General features: G+C 42.3%; 1 protein-coding gene across 1 annotated transcript; it reads left to right on the top strand.

The window, feature by feature from the left end:
• The first annotated feature begins 10,486 nt into the window (after window positions 1-10,486).
• Window positions 10,487-21,096, top strand: LOC311490295 (NLR family CARD domain-containing protein 3-like). Its single transcript, XM_084547712.1, has 5 exons — window positions 10,487-11,179; window positions 12,734-12,825; window positions 12,920-14,693; window positions 15,624-15,797; window positions 20,721-21,096. Exons 1-5 carry the CDS (start codon window positions 11,010-11,012, stop codon window positions 20,896-20,898), a joined length of 2,388 nt encoding a protein of 795 aa, XP_084403838.1. The 5' UTR covers window positions 10,487-11,009; the 3' UTR covers window positions 20,899-21,096.
• Window positions 21,097-21,700: the final 604 nt, after the last annotated feature.

Below are 21,700 nucleotides of genomic sequence, written 5' to 3'. Positions count from 1 at the left end.
GTCTCTTTCTAGATCAACATGATCTTTAAACCACTAAAGCTGATCATGTTTACATCCTTACAAACACTTTTTTATCACACTCACTAGATAAATGTTGTTTGAACTCGTCCTTCAGCGTCCTCAGCGTTTTAGTTTTCACTTTCTTCAAGAAGCTTTATCTTTATCAACCATTTTCATTCCTGTTAAATTCAGTTTCTACTTTGTGATTTTAGTCCATTTTCATTGGACGAAGCTGGTAAAGGTCAAAAGTCATGGTTGGTTTTGGTTCCAAATCTAAAAAGGGCTGCAGAACAGGTAAGTGCTGAGCCAGGTTGATGCTTTAGAGCCAAAGAAAGTCTAAACCTCTATCTGCAGCGCCCCCTGCTGTGTGGACGCCAGCGTCTAAACAAGCTGCTCATTAACTGGAACTAAGAATTCATCATTTTAGCAGCAACTCAGAAGCATTATTCATTCAAGTCTTTTCTAATCATCAGTATTTCTGTTCATGTATTTTATTCAGAAAAATCAAATCTCAGAAGGAAAACGTTCTCCTGGTTTGATGCTGATCAACCAGAGAATTGAACTCATTTCTGGGTCTAAATGTTTTAATTGTAAAATCAGGAGGAAATCGACCCAGATCAGAAAGAAGTTGATGAACTGATGGACTAATGTCCTGGGATAAAAGATTCAGAACTGAACATAAACACATGAGCTTATCAATACTGTGCTCTACAGATATGTATAGCCTGTATAAAACAGGCAGCACCTCAGCACCATCAGTAGCATTTAATAGTACTCCACAGCGTGTTGTTAGATGGGATAGTGTAGCAGCTAAAGGTCTAATAACTTTATCAAATAGTTGATGTTCAGCCTCCTTCTCTCTGTTACCACAGGACGTTTGGTCAAGTTGTTAACTGACTGCTGTCCAGAGGATTTGGACCGTTCCTCTGCTAGCGTTAGCATTAGCATGTCTTTGTTGCAGTAGTACTTTAGTTGTATTTCAGGACTGACATGTCACGGTAGTATGGGCTTCATCTTTCGTGAAGTATTTCCACACACTTGATGAACCAATGACCCACTGAGCTCCTCACCTGTCTTCTAGGAGGCGTCCATGTTGTTATTGTCACGTGATCAGTGACTAGCGGGCCTGCAGCTGAGTTTGCATTGGAATTCTCTCTGCACTGGCACTGCCCATTGTGCGTCCTAGCGTCACGTGAGTAAGCGTATTGCGTCATTTCCTGCTTCTGCACCGTGTGGTATTGCTGTTTACAGAGTGTTAGCGTCGCTCAAATTCCAAAAAACATTCTGTTTATTGCGGGGAATTCTTACGTATCTTCAACCACCTGTCCCCTATAGCTACTTTTTGAACCACTCATACTCTTTCTTCTAATCAACTTTGTCTGCTAACGTTAGCGAATTAACCATGGCTTCTCCCTCTGCTTCCCCTTCTCTCTCCTGCATCTCGTGCCACATGTTTAGTTACTCCTCTGCCTCCTTTAGTGGTAATGGTATGTGTAACAAATGTAGTTTATTCGTAGCGCTGGAGGCGAGGCTTTCCGAATTGGAAGCACGGTTCCGCACCATTGAAAAACAACCAGCAGCTAGCCAGGGCCCTGTAGCCGGTGCGGACCGACCAAGAGTAGCTCCTGTTAGCATAGCTCCAGTTAGCTGTCCCCCGACAGCTCCCGAGCAGCCGGGAAACCAGGGCGGCTGGGTGACGGTTCGAAGGAAGCATAGTCCCACAAGGCCCGTGGATCACCACCAAACCCTTCACGTCTCCAACCGGTTTTCTCCACTCAGCGACACACCCGCTGAGAAACCAACTCTGGTGATTGGCGACTCTATTTTGCGGAACGTGAAGATAGAGAAACCAGCGACCATAGTTAGATGCATTCCAGGGGCCAGAGCGGGCGACACTAAATCTTACCTCAAACTGCTGGCTAAGGCTAAGGTTAAATACGGTAAAATTGTTATTCACGTTGGCAGTAATGACACCCGGTTACGTCAATCGGAGGTCACAAAACTTAATGTGGAATCGGTGTGTAAGTTTGCTAAAACTATGTCGGACTCCGTAGTTTTCTCTGGTCCCCTGCCCAACCTGACCAATGATGACATGTTTAGTCGCACGTCGTCATTCCATCGCTGGTTATCTAGGTGGTGTCCAGAAAACAACGTGGCCTTCATTGATAATTGGCACACTTTCTGGGGAAAGCCTGGTCTGATTAGGCGAGATGGCATCCACCCAACTTTAGCGGGTGCTGCTCTCATCTCTAGGAATATGGCCAATTTTATTAACCCCCCGAAACCATGACAACCCAGAGTTCAGACCAGGAAGCGGAGTTGTAGTCTTACACACTTCTCTGCCGCTTCTCTAGGACTGTCTCACACCCAAAACTTTATAAACTCTATAGATGTTCTGTCTGCTCCCAGATTATTTAAACCAAAAAATAACAAAAGAGGAGTTTCTCATAGGAACCTTATTCAAATCAGTACAAGTTCATTGGTAGAACAGAAGAATAGGAAAATTAAATGTGGTTTTATGTGATTTAGTTCTTAGAACAGATAAAGTCATTATAGTAGGTGACTTTAATATCCATGTTGATGTTGTCAGTGACAGCCTTAGCTCTTCATTTACATCATTATTAGATTCAATTGGCTTTTCTCAGAATGTAAATGGATCAACTCACAGTTTTAATCACACCTTAGATCTTGTCCTAACATATGGCATAGAAACTGAAGGTTTAACAGTATTTACTCATAACCCCCTTTTGTCTGATCATTTCCTCATAACTTTTGAATTTACAATAATGGATTACACAGGAACTGAAAAGACATTTCATTACAGTAGATGTTTATCTGATGATGCTGTAACTAGATATAAAGAATTAATTCCTCCTTTATTTACCCCAGTGCCATGTGCCAATGTTGTGGACGACAGCAACCACAATTTAACCCCTGCACTAATAGATTATTTTGTCGATGGCACTGCAGCATCGCTTAGTTCAACTCTAAACTTAGTTGCTCCTCTGAAAAAGAAGGTCATAAATCGGAGGAGGCTAGCTCCCTGGTATAATTCACAGTTGCGCTGTTTAAAACAGGCAGTCCGAAAGCTAGAAAGAATTTGGCATTCCACTAATTCTGAAGAAGCTCGCATAGCCTGGAAAGATAGTTTAACAACTTATAAAAAAGCTCTCAGTAGTATTAGAACAGCATATTATTCATCATTAATAGAAGAAAACAAGAACAACCCCAGATTTCTTTTCAGCACTGTAGCCAGGCTGACAAAGAGCCACAGCTCTGTTGAGCCATCTATTCCTTTAGCCCTCAGTAGTAATGACTTCATGAGCGTCTTTACTAATAAAATTGTTGGCATTAGAGAAAATATTCAAGGCATCCTTCCAACAGCTGTTAAAGATGTAAGTACAGCGACATTAGAAACTTGTCGACCTTATCAATATCTGGAATCCTTCTCCCCAGTAGATCTTCTTGAGCTCTCTTCAACAATTACAGCATCTAAACCATCAACCTGTCTTCTAGATCCAATCCCAACTAAATTGCTCAAAGAAGTTTTTCCAATAATTAACACCTCCATATTGAACCAGATACATTTATCTTTATTAACAGGATATGTGCCTCAGTCTTTTAAGATTGCTGTAATTAAGCCCTTACTCAAGAAAGCCACTCTACATCCAGATGTTTTAGCCAACGATAGATCAATCTCCAACCTTCCTTTTATTTCCAAAATTCTAGAAAAAGTTGTGGCTAATCAGTTGTGTGACCACTTAAACAAGAATGGTCTGTTTGAAGAGTTTCAGTCAGGTTTTAGAGTTCATCATAGTACAGAAACAGCTTTGGTTAAAGTTACCAATGATCTCCTCATGGCTTCAGACAGTGGACTTGTCTCTATACTTGTTCTGCTAGATCTTAGTGCTGCATTTGACACTATTGATCATAATATTTTACTACAGAGACTTGAAAGTGAGGTCAAGATTAAAGGAACTGCATTAGACTGGTTTGAATCCTATCTATCTGACAGATTCCAGTTTGTTCATGTCAATAATGATTCCTCTACTTATACAAAAGTAAGTTATGGAGTTCCTCAGGGTTCTGTGCTAGAACCAATACTCTTCACATTATACATGTTGCCATTAGGCAAGATTATTAGAAAACATGGCATAAACTTTCATTGCTATGCAGACGACACCCAGCTATATTTATCTATGAAACCAGATGAAACTGATCAGTTGGTTAAACTCCAAGCATGCCTTAAAGACATAAAGGCTTGGATGACCTGTAATTTCCTTCTCTTAAACTCAGACAAAACAGAAGTTATTGTATTCGGTCCTAAGCATCTCAGAGATTCATTATCTAATCACGTGGTGTCTTTGGATGGCATTACCTTGGCCTCCAGTACTACTGTGAAAAACCTTGGTGTTATATTTGATGAGGATATGTCCTTTAAATGTCACATAAAGCAAGTGACCAGGACTGCCTTCTTTCACCTGCGTAATATCGTCAAAATTAGGAACATCCTGTCTCAGAGTGATGCTGAAAAACTAGTTCATGCATTTGTGTCGTCCAGACTGGATTATTGTAATTCATTACTGTCTGGCTGTCCAAATTGCTCTTTAAAAAGCCTCCAGTTGATTAAAAATGCCACAGCAAGAGCATTGACAGGAATTAGCAAGAGAGATCATATTACTCCAGTTTTAGCTTCTCTTCACTGGCTCCCTTTAAAGTCTAGAATAGAATTTAAAATCCTCCTCCTTACATACAAGGCCCTTAAAGGCCTAGCTCCATCGTATCTTAAAGACCTCATTGTACCATATCATCCCAGCAGATCACTTCGGTCTGAAAGTGCAGGCCTACTTGTGGTTCGTAAAATTTCAAAAAGTAGAATGGGAGGTAGAGCTTTCAGCTATCAGGCTCCTCTCCTGTGGAACCAGCTCCCAGTTTGGGTTCGGGAGGCAGACACTCTCTCTATTTTTAAGGTCAGGCTTAAGACTTTCCTTTTTGATCAGGCTTATAGTTAGGGCTGGACTAAACCATCCCTTAGTTATGCTGCTATAGGCCTAGGCTGCTGGGGGACGATGCACCAAACACATGTCCTCCTTCTTTCTTCTCTCTCCTCTCTCGCATCCTCCACTTTCTTTTCTCTGGCACAGAGCTCTTGCCCTCTAATTTCCTATATACTACTAGTCATACAATTCTGTGCTATTACTATGTAGAATGTTTACTGCTGTGTGTGTCCCACCCCCCTTCCCCCCCCTTCCCCCCTCTTCTTGTGAGTATCTCTGGCCTGCAGTGGTGTGTTTCCTGTGGAGCGCTATACTACATCTGTTGTCGTGGTCTCATCAGCCTGCCCAGTCTTCATGGAATCCTGCAGTTCTCCACTCCTACCTGAATGAACAATTCTCCAACCTGCCTATGATTCCTCTTACATTATCAAACTGTCATGTAACATCATCAGTTTGTATCATAAGATTCCACATGTACACTTTAGTCAGATATGTGTATCTATGACAGATGTATGTTTATCTTACTGTTCTCTTCTCTTCTCTCTTTGCTGTTCTCTTCTCTCTGTCTTCTGTCTGTACCCGGCTGGCCTTAGGCAGATGGGTCCCTCCAAATGAGCTGGGTTCTGCTCGAGGTTTCTTCCTGTTAAAAGGGAGTTTTTCCTTGCCACCGTTGCCTTCAGGCTTGCTCTGGGGGTTTCAGGCCGGGTTTTTGTAAAGCGTCTTGAGACGATTTGTATTGTTATTGACGCTATATAAATAAAATTGAATTGAATTGAATTGAATAGTCCACATGATGCTTAAAGAGTCATGATACAGCAGTAAAGTCCACTAGTCGGTACAACCCCTAATGTGGAGTAGAAGACGTTTCCTTCAAGTCTTCAACTCTAAATGACTGGTGGGAGTTTAGGGTTTCTCTTCTGGTGGGAGAGGTGCCAGGTTCAAATCCAGGACCAGACCGTCTTTTAGAGCAGTAGTGACTGGAAAAGCAGCTTTGGCAGGTTCTTCACCATACAGGTTTATCCTAAATATAATAAGACGCATAAACACACACACGAAACAGGAAACAGGAAACGTTTGTGTTAACGCATGCTCTCAGGCTGTTTCCTGCTTTCAGTTTCTCTTTCTCCAGGATCGTGTCGCAGATATTTTTCTCTCCGTGTCAAACTCCGTCTGAAGGTAATGAAGCAGTTTTGAATGTTTTCTTGGTTAACATCAGATGTCAGCAGCTCAGCTCCAACAGAAGCAGCAGAAATCTGCAGCTCCATAAATTCATGTTAATCTGAGTCAGAGCTGAAAGTCCAGAGTCTGGAGGAGGACTAGTATGAAACTGATCTGCCATTTCTAGTCTCTGCGTGATCAGCGCCAGACCTGCTTCCTAAATATGATTTCAACTTATGTGATTATTTCCATCCATGACACAGTCTTTGATTTGAAATCTGTCTCTAGAAGTTTGATCTGCTTTTCTAACGGGAAGCGCTGAAAGTAACTAAGTACTTTTAATTCAGTTCAACATAGAGACGCTTTCTACATGATATACACATTTCTATCTAGAATATAGAAGAGTTTAAAACATGGAATGGACATGAGATATGTTGTGTTCATATGTAAATCTATGTCTGATATCTAGAGTTTTCTATCTAGAAGGTAAATCTATTAAAGACTCAAGTGGTGTTTCTTGTCACCTCCTCAGTATATGAATGAAAACATATTAGTGTGAGATTGTGTTTCTCCTGGTCCCACTGTGCTACATATCTGCTGACAAGACACCACAACATGTTACAAGACAGAATACGAAAGGAATAAATGAACAGAAGGTTTACTAGTATATGAAGAATGTGTCTAAAAATATATACAAGATATTTAATGTCTGTATAAAATATAGAAAGTCTATGAACTGGAAGATAGTATAAAATATATACGTTGATCATGATGGACCTGAGTTTGTTGAAAGTCTCAGTGTCAGTGAACGCATCATGTGTGTCCTCCATGGCTTCATCTAGTGGACGGATAGTAGAAGTACAGCAGCTGATGAATAAGAGCCAATCAGTGGAGGATCAGCTGATCTGTTTACAACATGAATGATTAGTGTTTCAGCAGCATGGACCAGAGAGAGGACAGACTGGAGGGACCTGGACCTAGACCTAGACCTGGACCTGGAACTGGAACTGGAGCCAGCTCTGTGTCCTTGAAGAGCAACCGGTCAAAGGGAATTATTACTGATTTTAAACAGAGTCAAAGGTAAGTTGTTAATATTTCATCAGAATTAAAGGATTTTAATCAAAGAGAATTTTCCTGAATAATTGATCTAATTTAATCAGTGAAGAACGACCGGTCCAAGGATATTATTGTTGATTTTAAAGGAGGACATGGTTCTGGTCCAGAGAGGTAAAGTGTCAGTAAATCTGTCTGACTTCCGGAGCTGATGGTTCTACTTTCATTCATTCAGATTCAGATTCAGAAAACTTTATTTGTCCTCAGGGAACAATTTAAGACACAAGTGAGCAGCATGACGTGGAAGAACAAGACACTTTTAACTCATTCAGGCCTAAAGACTCTTCTGTAAACCCCCTCTCAAAACCTGAGGTTTTTCAAAATATGTCAACACTTAAACCTTAATTTCTCAGGCTCTGTAGCAGATAAAAACTTGAGATAAAAAGCATTTGACAGCTTACTTCTTTGCCTTTCATCTTGACTGACTTGCTAGGGCATAATCTTCAAATGCATTTTTTTAAAAAAAAAAATCAATAAACACCAAACATTTTTAAAATTTTGAAAATCAGTAAAGATCTCTTTTTCCAATTACTTCGTCAATATCACTTCCTTCACTTGAGTCAGCCGTGACGGATCGCTAGCACGGTGTTTAAAATTTTCGATCAAAACATACTCCACGTGTAGGCTTATTTCGACCAATCACAAAGCGTTTTATTAGTCACATGAGTTTAAATAAAATCCCTAAGCATCTCTGTCCATAGACATATATAGATAGACGCGACATTGAGCGCTGCCGTCTACTAGAGCGGCGTGCCTACAGGGCGGCCATCTTGGAACAGGGCCACTCGCTCCTACAGTGCATTACATCTATGGAGGAATGGGGTTTCTACACAATAAAAGTGATCAGAAATCGCTCAGTTGAAGTCCGGCATCTTGTCTTTACAATCCTCTGTCAGAAGCTAGTCTGCTGATAACATTAAGTAAAAATTGTATTTGTGTAGTAAAACCATATTTTTATCATAGCTACATGTGTGACGTTTTTAACAGTTCAATACGTTTTGAAATCGGTCCAAAATTCAGCGAATAATTCTACTTTGAGATTGAGGAGTACCTCTTTCCTTTGTATGTTCATGCACCGCTGCCTCTGCTAGCCCTGTACCAAGATGGCGGCGCTTTAGGCACGTCCCTCCACAGTCAATGTCGCGTCTATCTACAGATCTGTGCAGATCTGACTTGACGTGATGCATGCTGGGTTGAACAAGTTCATTTTAACCAATCATATTCGAGGTCTATGAGCACAACAACCCAGCATGCATCACGTCAAGTCAGATCTGCACAGATCGGCATGAAGTCGAACGCGCCTTATGTCTCTGTCACTCACCCAAGAATATTTCAGCCAATCACAGTGCATATAATTGGCCATGTGCCCCGAAAAAGACGACGACGCTCTAAAATGACACAGACGCGTTTGCCGGCCTAACTACGCATAGATGCGTGATCCGGTCTGAATGGGTTATGGAACAAGAAACAAAAACTAGAACAACAGAAATGATATCGAGATAACTATGCATTAAATCAGCTGGTGCCCACTTACTGCTTCAAACTTTTAAGTGACACTCCTGCAGACTTTTTACCTTCCTCTTGTGATTTTACAGTAAACTAAGATCAGCCCTGGATACAGTGGCCCCATTAAAACTGACAAAGATCACTACCAACCCAACACCTCCCTGGAGAAATGAAGAAATCAAACTATTAATGAGAAACTTTCAAATCGCAGCAAGAAAATGGAGAAAGAATAAACTAGTGGTCAGTTTTCAAATGTTCTGTTAAAAACAAACCATCTACAGTAAGACAATTAAACAAGCAAGACAGGCATACTTCTCAAAATGAATAACAGACAACAAGAACAATCCAAAAATACTCATTTCAACAATTGATGGTTTAATTAACCCTGTTTTTAATAAGTCTAGCAGTATGTCAGCCAGCCCCACATGTGAAGAATTTACAGTCCACTTCACAGGGCTCTCAAGTTTTGAAGAGAGGCAAGAGTGACATCCCCTCCCCCCGTCGTCGCACCAACCCCCAAAAGGCGGCCGGGTTGGATGGTTGTGGGAATGGGGGTGATATATTAATAATATAATAATATTATTATTAGGCTATTAGTGTTTTTGTTGTTGTTAATAATAATTGATCAGACTTGCAGAAAGATGACACATAGCACTGACAATTCAACCAAATACAAAGTATTTATTCAATTTCTGCATGTGTGTGTGTGAGAGAGTGAGTGTGTGTGAGAGAGAGAGAGAGAGAGAGAGAGAGAGATATTATGACTGGTGTTGTTTATTGTAAGTGTTTGTTGCCTTTTTGGACTCCTTTATCATTTGTGGTGTTGGCTCCCATTTGAAACAGTTTGGTTCAAGCCCAGCCATTTTTAGGGTCATGACTGAGGACAATGTCCCATCCAGACAAGCTGTTTCGTGTTGAGGTTATGTTCAAACCGAAAAACGCTAATTATCTGAGAAACATTGTCTAACAGCAGTCAAGTTTTCATTGTTTGCGTCAAACAAGTTGTGAATTTGTTGTAACATTACAACAGGAGTTGACTTACTCTGTGCTCAAAGCGATGCTTGGAGCTCCATGGTTGCCTCTCGTTCGGAAGACGTCGTAGCAGAATCACGTGAACAATTCCAGGATATGCTTTTTTTTCATTGGTTGTTGCATTAAATCTTACCCAGATACAATAATGCTATTTTCTGATTGGCTATTGTGTAGCCCCCTTTTTTTTTTTTTTGATTGGCAGATCAGTGGCAGGCTCAACCTAGGGAGACACGCTTGATTTCTGCCAGTTCCATAGTGAGAGAGGCACGAGCAGAGAAATTTTGGGCGCTGCGGCATATTAAATATATTATAAATATTTTTTCTGCGTGAGAAATTCAATGTGTGGCGGGAGTGCGTGACAAAAGACCGAAATGAGTGACTGTCACGCTCAATGCGTGACACTTGAGAGCCCTGACTTCAGCAGTAAAATACAGAGGATCAGATCAGATCTGTGTCAGTACCAGCGGATGAATTTTATCACCCCAGAACCTTTGTTTCTACGAGAGGAAACACTAGAGGAGTTTGTCCTGGTTGATGCTGAGATGCTTAGAAAAGTTATTTCACAGCTAAAACCAGCAACCTGCTTTTAGATCCCATCCCCACATCCTTTTTTAAAAGTTAGTTGCTGCAGTCGTCAACTGAACAGTAATTAGAAAAGCTTTCCTGCCAATATGGTGGTGTTGTGATTGCTGGTGCAGGGTGACGGTGTACTTGCACCCTGCACCGACCAGGATGCCAGAACAGCAACTCATTAGCACTCAAATGCTGAGTGGAGGACGTGTGAGGGGTCTTTATGTTTCCTGCTAAGATGAGTGTCTGTTGGTCGTGTATGTGTGATAGAGTTCTGACAGACAGGCCAATGATCTTAGAGCAAACCCAGACAGTGCTCTGCAGTCGGTTTCTGTTCTGGAGGCTGATGGAGTGGAACCAGCAGGTTATGGAGGAAGTGACCATGCTCTCAATGAAACTGGAATAAAAAGTCTGTAGAATGTTTCTGCTCCAAAGGAGCTGAGTTTCTTAAGGAGGTATTGCCATTGCTGACACCCTCTGAGAGTCTCTTCTGGTGGTCTTTCATCTCTCTTCCTCTTTGGGTTAAAGCTGGTTCATCACTCTTGCGTCACTGAGTTTATACAACACGTTTGTTTCATCCTTTTACTTCTGACGTCTCTGCTTTGAATTAATTCTCATCAGTTTTTATCCAACATGCACATTTATCTGTGGTGGTTTAGTTTCAGGATCCAGCAGCAGAGACCAGACTCTCCTGGACCTGGATCTGAACCTGGATCTGGAGCCAGCTGTGTGTCCTTGAAGAGCGACTGGTCCAAGGGAATTACTGAAAAGTTTAAAGGAGGACGTGGTTCTGCTCCAGAGAGGTAAAGTGTCAGTAAATCTGTCTGACTTGAGGAGCTGAGGATAAATAAACGTTGACTTGCTCATGTCTGTTTCATCTGTGCTGCTTAGATGTTGTAGATGTTTCCTCAGAAGATAAACAGATGTTGATCTAAAACAACACAGACACACTGGAAGAAGAAGATAGACAACATATAGATATACAGTAGAACAATCACTAACTTTATACAAGTCACATAGTTTGAGTAACTTGCTGAATTCTTGCTTATTTTACAAAGATCTTCTAAAATGGTCGACACAGTAAGTGTCAGGCCTTAGAGGAGGAGACAGATAAGAGACTGATCTTTGAAGCAGAGTAGTGTCTTCAGTCTTTAATCAGCTGTTCAGTTTGTTTCCATGGAGACAAGTCTTCATTCTGTTTGACTGTGGACCAGAGAGAGAGAAGATGAGATCTGTCTGAGGACAGGAGGAGCTAAACTAATGCTAAGCTAACCAGAGTTCATATAGACACAGTCTGCACATTAGTATGAAACACTGAGGAAGAGAGTCAGCAGCTCCACGTCTGAGGCCTCGGCCTGCAGGTCTTCTTCATGGTAGAGACTCAGATGAAACTCATCAGCTGTAACGCTGCAGAGGAAGTGGAGCTGGAGAATAAAAACTCCTGCTTCATCTACGTTCTAGTCTTCATGGACACTCGTGACCTTTGGTTTATTCCTGGAAGAGTGAACATTGTTATGTCCAGAAACTAAACTGAGACAAAGACGTCTGGACTAGAAGACGTTTCCTCCAAGTGTTCAGCTCGAAATGACTGGTGGGGAGTTTAGGTTTTTATCACCTGAAGGTCACATGACGAGAGTCTGTTAATGACCTGATACTCACCTGGACCTGGACCTGGACCTGGAGGAACCTGTTCTGATGAACCTGGTGGTTCTCTGATGATCCATTAATGTCCAGAGACTCCTCAGATGTTCAGAACATGTGGATATTGTTGTCCCTTGTCCTTCAGGTGTAGGTGGACAGCTGAGTCCTGACCTGAAGACCTTGTTTGAGTCGTAGAGAAGATAAACTCAGGATGAGTTGGGGGGAAGGACATCCAGGCTATTTTGTGTAGACACTTTGTTTGTCCAAAGTTAAAATAGTGAAATATGTTTGAGGAGACAAAGAAACAGCTGATGGCTCTGAGGTGAAGAACATGTGCCTCGCTAGGATTATCATTTCTAACATGATCAGTCAGAGAGTCTGAGGTTTCTTAATGTTTCTGTCTGCTTTGTTTTCTGTGAGGCTGATAATGGCCTGTCAGTCACTCACTGTGGACTGGTGGACGTTTTACAGTCTTCAGTCTCTGGCTCTGGGTTCCTTCTCCAGCTGATTCATCAGGGAGGCAAAGCTTTATGAATCAGCTGCAGACTGAGCTGTTGATGGTCAGTGGGATCAGTAGGACTAGTAAACCTTTACCACTACAGAGACTCATCTGATTCACTCTTCACATCCACATATCACTCCAGGGACATTTACCTTGTGTTTGTCTCTGTGAGGACAGACATGATGAGAGCTAATTGTTGATGATTGGTCCACAGAGTCCACCAGCAGAGCAGTAAGAGGATTTCTCTAAACATTGGAGCTGCTGGAGAAATGGGACATTTACTAATGTCTCCAGAGATGAACCAAGGTATATTCACACACTCATTCTTTAGAGCAATGCCATGTTGGAATATTTACTGGAGAGTTCATTCATTCATCTTATTTCTTGTTTGTTCATTCAGGACTTTGTGGACATAAAGTTAAATCTACTCTGAAGGAGAAGTTCCAGTGTGTGTTTGAGGGGATTGCTAAAGCAGGAAACTCAACCCTTCTGAATGAGATCTACACAGAGCTCTACATCACAGAGGGAGGGACTGCAGAGGTCAATGATGAACATGAGGTCAGACAGACTGAAACAGCATCCAGGAAACCACACAGACCAGAAACAACCATCAGACAAGAAGACCTCTTTAAAGCCTCACCTGGAAGACATGGACCAATCAGAAGAGTGATGACAAAGGGAGTGGCTGGCATTGGGAAAACAGTCTTAACACAGAAGTTCACTCTGGACTGGGCTGAAGACAAAGCCAACCAGGACATCCACTTCATATTTCCATTGACTTTCAGAGAGCTGAATGTGTTGAAAGAGAGAAAGTTTAGCTTGGTGGAACTTGTTCATCAATTCTTTCCTGAAACCAAAGAAGCAGGAATCTGCAGCTTTGAAGAGTTCCAGGTTGTGTTTATCTTTGACGGTCTGGATGAGTGTCGACTTCCTCTGGACTTCCGCAACACTGAGATCCTGACTGATGTTACAGAGTCCACCTCAGTGGATGTGCTGCTGACAAACCTCATCAGGGGGAAACTGCTTCCCTCTGCTCGCCTCTGGATAACCACACGACCTGCCGCAGCCAATCAGATCCCTCCTGAGTGTGTTGACATGGTGACAGAGGTCAGAGGGTTCACTGACCCCCAGAAGGAGGAGTACTTCAGGAAGAGATTCAGAGATGAGGAGCAGGCCAGCAGGATCATCTCCCACATTCAGACATCACGAAGCCTCCACATCATGTGTCACATCCCAGTCTTCTGCTGGCTCACTGCTACAGTTCTGGAGGAAGTGTTGGAAACCAGACAGAGAGGAGAGCTGCCCAAGACCCTGACTGAGATGTACATCCACTTCCTGGTGGTTCAGACCAAAGTGAAGAAGGTCAAGTATGATGGAGGAGCTGAGACAGATCCACACTGGAGTCCAGAGAGCAGGAAGATGATTGAGTCTCTGGGAAAACTGGCTTTTGATCAGCTGCTGAAAGGAAACCTGATCTTCTATGAATCAGACCTGACAGAGTGTGGCATCGATATCACAGCAGCCTCAGTGTACTCAGGAGTGTTCACACAGATCTTTAAAGAGGAGAGAGGACTGTACCAGGACAAGGTGTTCTGCTTCGTCCATCTGAGCGTTCAGGAGTTTCTGGCTGCAGTCTACATGATCCACTGTTACACCAACAGGAAGACAGAGGTGCTGAAGGACTTCCTGGAAAGAAACTTCAATAACTCACCTCTGGATGAATTTCTGAACAGAGTCATGATTAAATCCCTGGAGAGTAAAAATGGTCACCTGGACCTGTTAGTTCGCTTCCTTCATGGCCTCTCTCTGGAATCCAACCAGAGACTCTTAGGAGGTCTGCTGGGTCAGACAGAAAACAGTCCAGAAATCATCCAGAGAACCATCAACAACCTGAAGAACATGAACTTTTATATATTCTCTCCTGACAGAAACATCAACATCTTCCACTGTCTGATGGAGATGAACGACCTCTCAGTTCATCAGGAGATCCAAGAGTTCCTGAAGTCAGAGAACAGATCATATAAGGAACTCTCTGAGATCCACTGCTCAGCTCTGGCCTACATGCTGCAGATGTCAGAGGAGGTTCTGGTGGAGTTGAACCTGAGGAAGTACAACACATCATTGGAGGGACGATGGAGATTGATCCCAGCTGTGAGGAACTGCAGAAAGGCTGAGTGAGTCCTGATGTGATCATTAACAGAATCAGTCAGTGGAGATTAGTAGTTTAGTTCTTCAGACGTTCTCATTCTTCTTCAATCAGTGTTCCACTTGTTCACTGCAAACATCACAGTCAGTTGTATTTAGTCCCAGATGTTCTCCAGCTGTTTAAAGCTGTTCTTCTAGTTATTGACTCTTTTCTTTCTATTTCTCTGTCTTATTATTCTCTCCATCAGTAAGTTAGTTTAGCTGAAGCAGCCTCTGAGGCCTCACGTTACAATGATGAGAGGATATTGAAGGCTGTTTCTAGAGTACAGAATAATCCTGAAGTGGCTCCACATCAACATCTATCTAAAGCTTGTTAAGATCAACATGAGCCACCGTAAACTACTGATCATCCCACACAGAGACTGACCCATCAATGGAGCATTTTATTGACTGAGTTCAACGTTTCATTTTAAGGAGAGAAGTCGAGTCACATGGTCTTGTTTTTACGTCTTTCTTTCTATTTGTTTCCTGTCTTGTTGCTGTAGAGAAGAGTTGAAGCAGGAAATGCTCAGAGGTTTGAATATATAAGAGCAGAACGGTAGAAGTCTCACTTGTTAAAGAGATCTGAAACACACAAAGGTCAGAGTTTGACAGATAAAACCCTGAGAACATCTTTGTGATGACTTGATGGTGAATAGAATTCAACCTGATTGTTTGTTCATTGTGTTTGTGCTGAACCACTAAAGTTGAGCCAGTCCTGTGTCCTCCACATGGAAATATTTCACCATGTTCACCATGTTGTTTCATGTCAAACATAGTCAGAGAAGATGAGCTGAACCACTGATGTGGAGACAAAATGTCCAAGAGGATGTGTCCAACTGTCCACTCATCAAACCCATCATGTTCATAGAAATGTCTTCTTCCATTATAACAGATTGTATTTATTTGTCTCATGACAGACTTTCTCACTGTGCACTCTTAGAGAGTCACTGTGAAATCGTGGCCTCAGCTCTGAAGTCCAACCCCTCCCATCTGAAACATCTGGACCTGACTGGAAACAACCTGAGGGATTCAGGAGTGAAGCATCTGTCCGCTGGACTGGAGAGTCCAAACTGTAAACTGGAGATTCTGAGGTCAGTTTTCATTTATTTTCTTCTCAAGCTTCTGAAGAATGGAGATCCAGTTTAGATGAGTTCTCTTGACACCCACCCACAGTGTTCAGTGTGTCAGATAGATGGCGGTATCTAATGCGCTGCTGATTCCATTCATGGGTAAATGTAACAACTGATATCAATATGAATCCTTTTGTTCCAAAGAACGATATATATTGTATAATCACCTTATTATCATTCCTATGTATATAATATATATTCTTCCATCTCTATTTTTTGTACATTTGTTCATATATTAATTATGTAAATTTTTTGCTTATTCTATTTTTATTTTATTTTACTCTGAAGAGGGACAGAAATGGACTCAACGGAAGAGAAAGTTTGGTCAGAGCCAAAAGCCTAGACAAAGGGATGTACTTAACATGTTCTTACAGACCTACATAGTACTTCTATATTAACTGTGAAATAACATAATTAGCGTTAGCATTGATAGTTACATTTACCCATGAATGGAATCAGCAGCGCATTAGATACCGCCATCTATCCAAAACATTATCACAGAGTTTATAACAAAGTATTAGTTTGTATTACTTACATTTATATTTGATTTATAAACTCACTTCAGACGAACTCGTCGGGGGTCCCGGTACTGTCTGCGGTTGCGCACTAACCGCTTTTAGCCTGTACCAAAGACTTATTGGACCAAGGATGTGTAATGAGTGAGAGGTTGGACCCAAGAACAGCGCAGACTGAGACCAGTGTAGGAACAGTTCAACAGTTTATTGACCAAGCAGAGTCGCAAAAATCCACAGCGGGTACACCTGAAATAGTCCACAACAGAGCCAGCCAAAAACTGTCCCACTCTCCAGCAGAAACCTCTGGGGAGGGAATCCAAGCAAACAGAAAACAGACAGGGGGCGAGCAGGCAGAAGAGTCAGGGACGGAAGGCTGGTCAGGTTACCTGGGCAGGAACGACGAGAACGGGCCAGGGACAGGCAGGGTCGAAACCGGGAAAGCAATCCGCAGCTTAATGCGCGAGAGCTTAGCATGCTGCTGGAGACAATCTGGCCAAGACTGAGTGGAAGGAGTGGGTATAAATCAGGAGAGGGAACACAGGTGAAGGTGGTTGCACTGATTAGGTGAGAGTGGCAGGCAGGTGATCAGGTGAAGATGGTTGCAGTAATCAGGTGGGAGTGGTCGGCAGGTGAGTGGAAAAGTACTGGCAGGAGGGATGAAAACCAGGAGCGGATCATGACAGTATGTTTAAATGTTTAAAATAATCTTAAATTAAAAATATATATTAATATCTACGTGGTCCTCTGTTGAGTTCAGTGTTGTAACTAAACGAGAAGTGAGTTATAGCAGTAAAGATTAATTTTCCCCAAAGGAAAGATATAGCTCACTTGGCCCGGAGCCAGATTTCCCATTTTCCCAGTGACACTTAAAGGCACCATGCATTTGTGGATCTGTGGATCTGAGCAGCGTGAAAATAGTCTCAAAACTCTGTGTGCGTGCGCAGCCTGATCTGTCCGTATCTGCTGATCCGTATGCGTAGGCTTAGGCTGTGTTCAGACTGCAGACGAATCTGATTCAAATCTGATTCCTTCTCATATCCGATTTTTAGGGCTGACTGTTCACACTGCCTTTAGCAAGTGTCCAAATCGGATATGGTTCTGTTCAGACTGGGCCACATTCTTCACAGATTTGATAGGTTGCCGTAGCAACGAGCGGAAGCGTCATTCGCATAAGTCAGTGTTTTTCAACCTTTTTTGAGCCAAGGTACATTTTTTTCATTGAAAAAGGCACACCACCAACCGAAAATGTTAAAAAATGAAGCTCTGTAGCCTAAAGTAACAATATAAAGTCATTCTTGTCTTAAGTGAATAGGAATCAAATAAACACAAAGAAAAAAGTCTTATAGGCCTACCGTATTTCCTCTAATACAGGCCCGGGCCTTTATTTGACTCAAGCGCATCGCGGTCCAGGCCTTTATTGGAAAGAGGCCAGAATTAGAGGCAGGCCTTAATTTCTATTTGAGCAAAACGAACTACCAGTAGAATGAATAAAAACAAGATTTTGTGTCTATTTGAACCTATAAAATACTAGGTTCATTCATTGAAAACGTACAGTGACCATAACATGGTATGCATACAGAACATTAACAACAAATGAGCGGCGCGACGCGGTCGGAGCGCACTGAGGACAGTGAGTCCGCCGCCGGTCGGCAGTCGCGCCGGGAGCGAAGGGGCCCCGTCCCTCCCCGCACGGAGAGAGGGCGCAGTGAGCACTGATTCCACGACCCCAGGGAAGCGGTGAGGTAAGATGCGGGGGGTCGCTGTAAAGCTCGCGGCCGGAGCTGACGAGCCACCTTCGCCCCGAGCACTTCCAGGCCGACCCAGAGCCGGTCGCGGCGCACCGCCACGGAGGAAATGCGCCCGGCAGGGGCCGGCCGACGCCGGGGAGAGGGCCCGCTGAGGGGATCCTCCCACACCGTGCCGCCGAAACCCTGACCCGCCGAGATGGTTCTAATAATATCTAATAATAATAATATGGTTCTAATGACGATCTCTCACGGCACACTAGTGTGCTGCGGCACAGTGGTTGAAAAACACTGGCGTAAGTGACGTCACGGACAGTCAAAACCGATCTGAGTTTTGGGAGCTGTTCAGACTGAGACGCATCTGTCCATATCCGATACGAATGTGATATGAAACTACCTCTGGATGTGGTTTGCAACCGTTTGGCAAAAATCGGATTTCATGTGATCTGTCACTGTTCAGACTTCAAAATCGACATCCGATTCAAATCTGAATGGGCTAAAAATCGGATTTTGGCTGGCAGTCTGAACGCAGCCCAAGACACTCGTAAGCCAGGAAGTATTTTGAAACCGAAAAGGATGAGCTTTGTGAAGTTGAACCATCTGATTTGTGAATTTGCAAAACAATCACACACGTTCAGATAGCTAGGTACGCATTTGTGAATGTCATGTTTCACGTGTGGATTTGTATGTTTTCCTATTATTAGGGTTCCAGCAGCGAAGCTGCTGGAAACCTATTGTTATTCGTGGTTTTCTTATTAGGGGCCAAGCAGCGAAGCTGCGAAGGCACCTATTGTGTTTGTACGTTTTCTTCCCTATTATTATTTTTCCGCCATGGGAGTCTATGGCAGCCCATAGAACCGTATGGTAAAAAGTTGTGAAATTTTGCACATAGCTTAAGGGCAGTCTCAATATTACTTTGACTGAGTTACATGTAAGCACTAAGCACGGTCTAGCGCCACCAACTGGTCAAAATTTGAAGTACATTTGTGCATGTAACTTTTGAACCGTATGTCCGATTTTTGAAAACAATGTATCGTTGGATTCCTTGGATCATCACGATTTCAACTCACCTTATGACATTATAATGCGTTATGAGAGATTTTTCGCATTTTACGATTTTGTCGAAAACACGAAAAAGTTTCAGCGGTCACAAATTTTGTTCAATTCTCACGAAACTTGGCACAGACTGTCTTCTGACCAATGCACACAAAAGTTATCTTCAGGCGTCTTCAGCTTCGAAACCATTTGGCAGCTACAGCCAATCAAAATTGGCGGCGAAGGCGGCGTTTTCCATTTGACCTCATATCTCGGCAACGCTTTGGTGCAATGAAACCAAATTTGGTACCACGCTTCCAGACGCTGTTTGCTGTCCCAACAAAAATCTGGTGTCGTTTTGCCACTAGGGGGCGCTATAATTAGCAAAACATTGTTTTTGCTCATATCTCTTGATGCGTTTTTATTTGAAATGAAATTGTGATATCCGTAGATACCTTTGGTTGCCCCAGTGACAGTTCATGCCAACTTTTCGTGTTAGCCAATCACAGTTGGCGGCAAAGCCGCCAAACATGAAATTTGTTTATATCTTGGTGACGCTTTGACTTCCAAAGATTAAACTTGGTCACATGCTTCGACACTCCCTTAGAAGTGCGCAATAAAACTTTGGTGTCATTCGACCACTAGGGGGCGATGTAATTACCAAAATTGCGTTTTTGCTTATAACGTTTGACCCGTATGCCTGATATTCAAAAACATTGTACTGTTGGACTCCTTGGATCGTTCCGAGATCAACGATACCTATGATGTAAATTTTGCCCCATTGGATTGTCCGCCATGTTGGATTTTGTTGAAAGCGAAACAAAATTTTCAGCCGTCGCAAATTTTGTCCAATTCTCACCAAAATCAGCACAGATCGTCTTCTGACCAATGCGCACAAAAGTTACTATAGGAGTCTTCAGCTTCGAAACCGTTTGGCCGCTACAGCCAATCAAAATCAGCGGCGAAGGCTCCAAACGGGATACAAGCTCATATCTCGGAAACGGTGTGACGTATCAACACTAAATTTGCAAGTATGTTTAGAGACCCCGTCCCGAGGGGACATGACAAATTTGGAGTCATTCGGCGACTAGGGGGCGCTACAATTAGCGAAAGTCTCTTTTTGGCTCCAAACACTGTTTCATTAGGCCAGTAGGGGACGATTTAATTAGCAAAATTGCGTTTTTGCTTATAACTTTTCACTCGTATGCCTGATATTCAAAAACATGGTACTGTTGGACTCCTTGGATCATGCCGAGATCAATGATGCCTATGATGTTAATGTTGCCCCATTGGATTCTCAGCCATATTGGATTTTGTTGAAAGCGAAACAAAATTTGTAGCGGTCGCAAATTTTGTCCGATTCTCACCAAAATCAGCACAGACCATCTTCAGACCGATCCGCACAAAACGACCTGCTTGGACCCCTCATTGCTGCTTGCAGCTATATTTGAACATGCATTTGTGACCATTTTGAGACTAATTTCACTCCATATTCATTCCAGGTCAACACACACATTGATGAGGACACATTTAAAACCTCAACACATCTGACTGATCATCAATCATTTCATCTCTTATTCTTTATTCAGTTTGAGGTGCTGCAGTTTGTCAGAGATCAGCTGTGATTCTCTGGGACCAGCTCTTAAGTCCAACCCCTCCCATCTGAAACATCTGGACCTGAATCTAAACAACCTGAAGGATTCAGGAGTGAAGCGGCTGTGTGGTTTTCTGCAGAGTCCAGACTGTAGACTGGAGAAACTGGAGTGAGTTCACTGTCTGTTACTGTTGTAGATCTGATATTAGGGCTGGGCGATATGGACCAAAAGTCATATCCCAATATATTTAGGCTGAATATCGATATACGATATATAAGAATAAGAAGAATACACTGAAAATATAAAAACCTTGGATCAACATAAAAAAATTTAGGTAATCAATCACACGAAATATCTGACATTAACTCAAAGCAAATAGTTTTATTTAGTTTAACCTGAAAAGTTTAACTCCATGCAACCACTATTTAAAGGTTGGAGCAAACTAATTATTTTAGGTTGGAGCATAACTATTTTAGGTTGTCTCAGATAAAAAAGTAACGGTTGTCATTATTTGAAATGTATAGTAAATCAAATTCTAAAAAATTGCTTTTAATACATTTTGATCAATGACTACTCCGAACACTTTTCTTAAGAACACATTCATATTTATTGTTCCATAAATTGACAACACTCAACATGTGTTTCAAATGTATGAAGATAAACAGTCTGCTTCAGCTGATCACCAGAAACGAGACTATTGATGTCATCAGAAGACAAATCATTGAGCTGCAATAGTAGCACAACTCCTAAGAAATCATGCAGTACCCATGGCAAATTTACCAGGACATACATTTTCTTATTCAGGTGTAAGCCTTACTATCAACTAAACACAAAAGCTGTTGCAATTGAGGGCAACTCGTTTAGAACCTCTGTTCCTTCGATGACAATCTTAATGTCTTTGGGTGGATGGAGAGGATCCTGTTTCTCAGTGATAACGGTCGCCATGGTTTGCTCCAGCTCTTCAACCTCATTTC

The sequence above is a fragment of the Chelon labrosus genome, assembly GCF_963514085.1.
Source record: "Chelon labrosus genome assembly, chromosome: 1".
In the NCBI taxonomy this organism is placed as follows: domain Eukaryota; kingdom Metazoa; phylum Chordata; class Actinopteri; order Mugiliformes; family Mugilidae; genus Chelon; species Chelon labrosus.
Note: the sequence above shows the minus strand (reverse complement) of the source record. Positions and strands in the feature narration are given on the sequence as shown.

Coding starts and splice junctions, on each gene's coding strand:
- LOC311490295 (XM_084547712.1), top strand. CDS start 11,010: ATGCACATTTATCTGTGGTGGTTTAGTTTCAGGATCCAGCAGCAGAGA. Junction 14,694..15,623: donor AGGAACTGCAGAAAGGCTGA/GTGAGTCCTGAT, acceptor GTCTCATGACAG/ACTTTCTCACTGTGCACTCT. Junction 15,798..20,720: donor TGTAAACTGGAGATTCTGAG/GTCAGTTTTCAT, acceptor TTCTTTATTCAG/TTTGAGGTGCTGCAGTTTGT.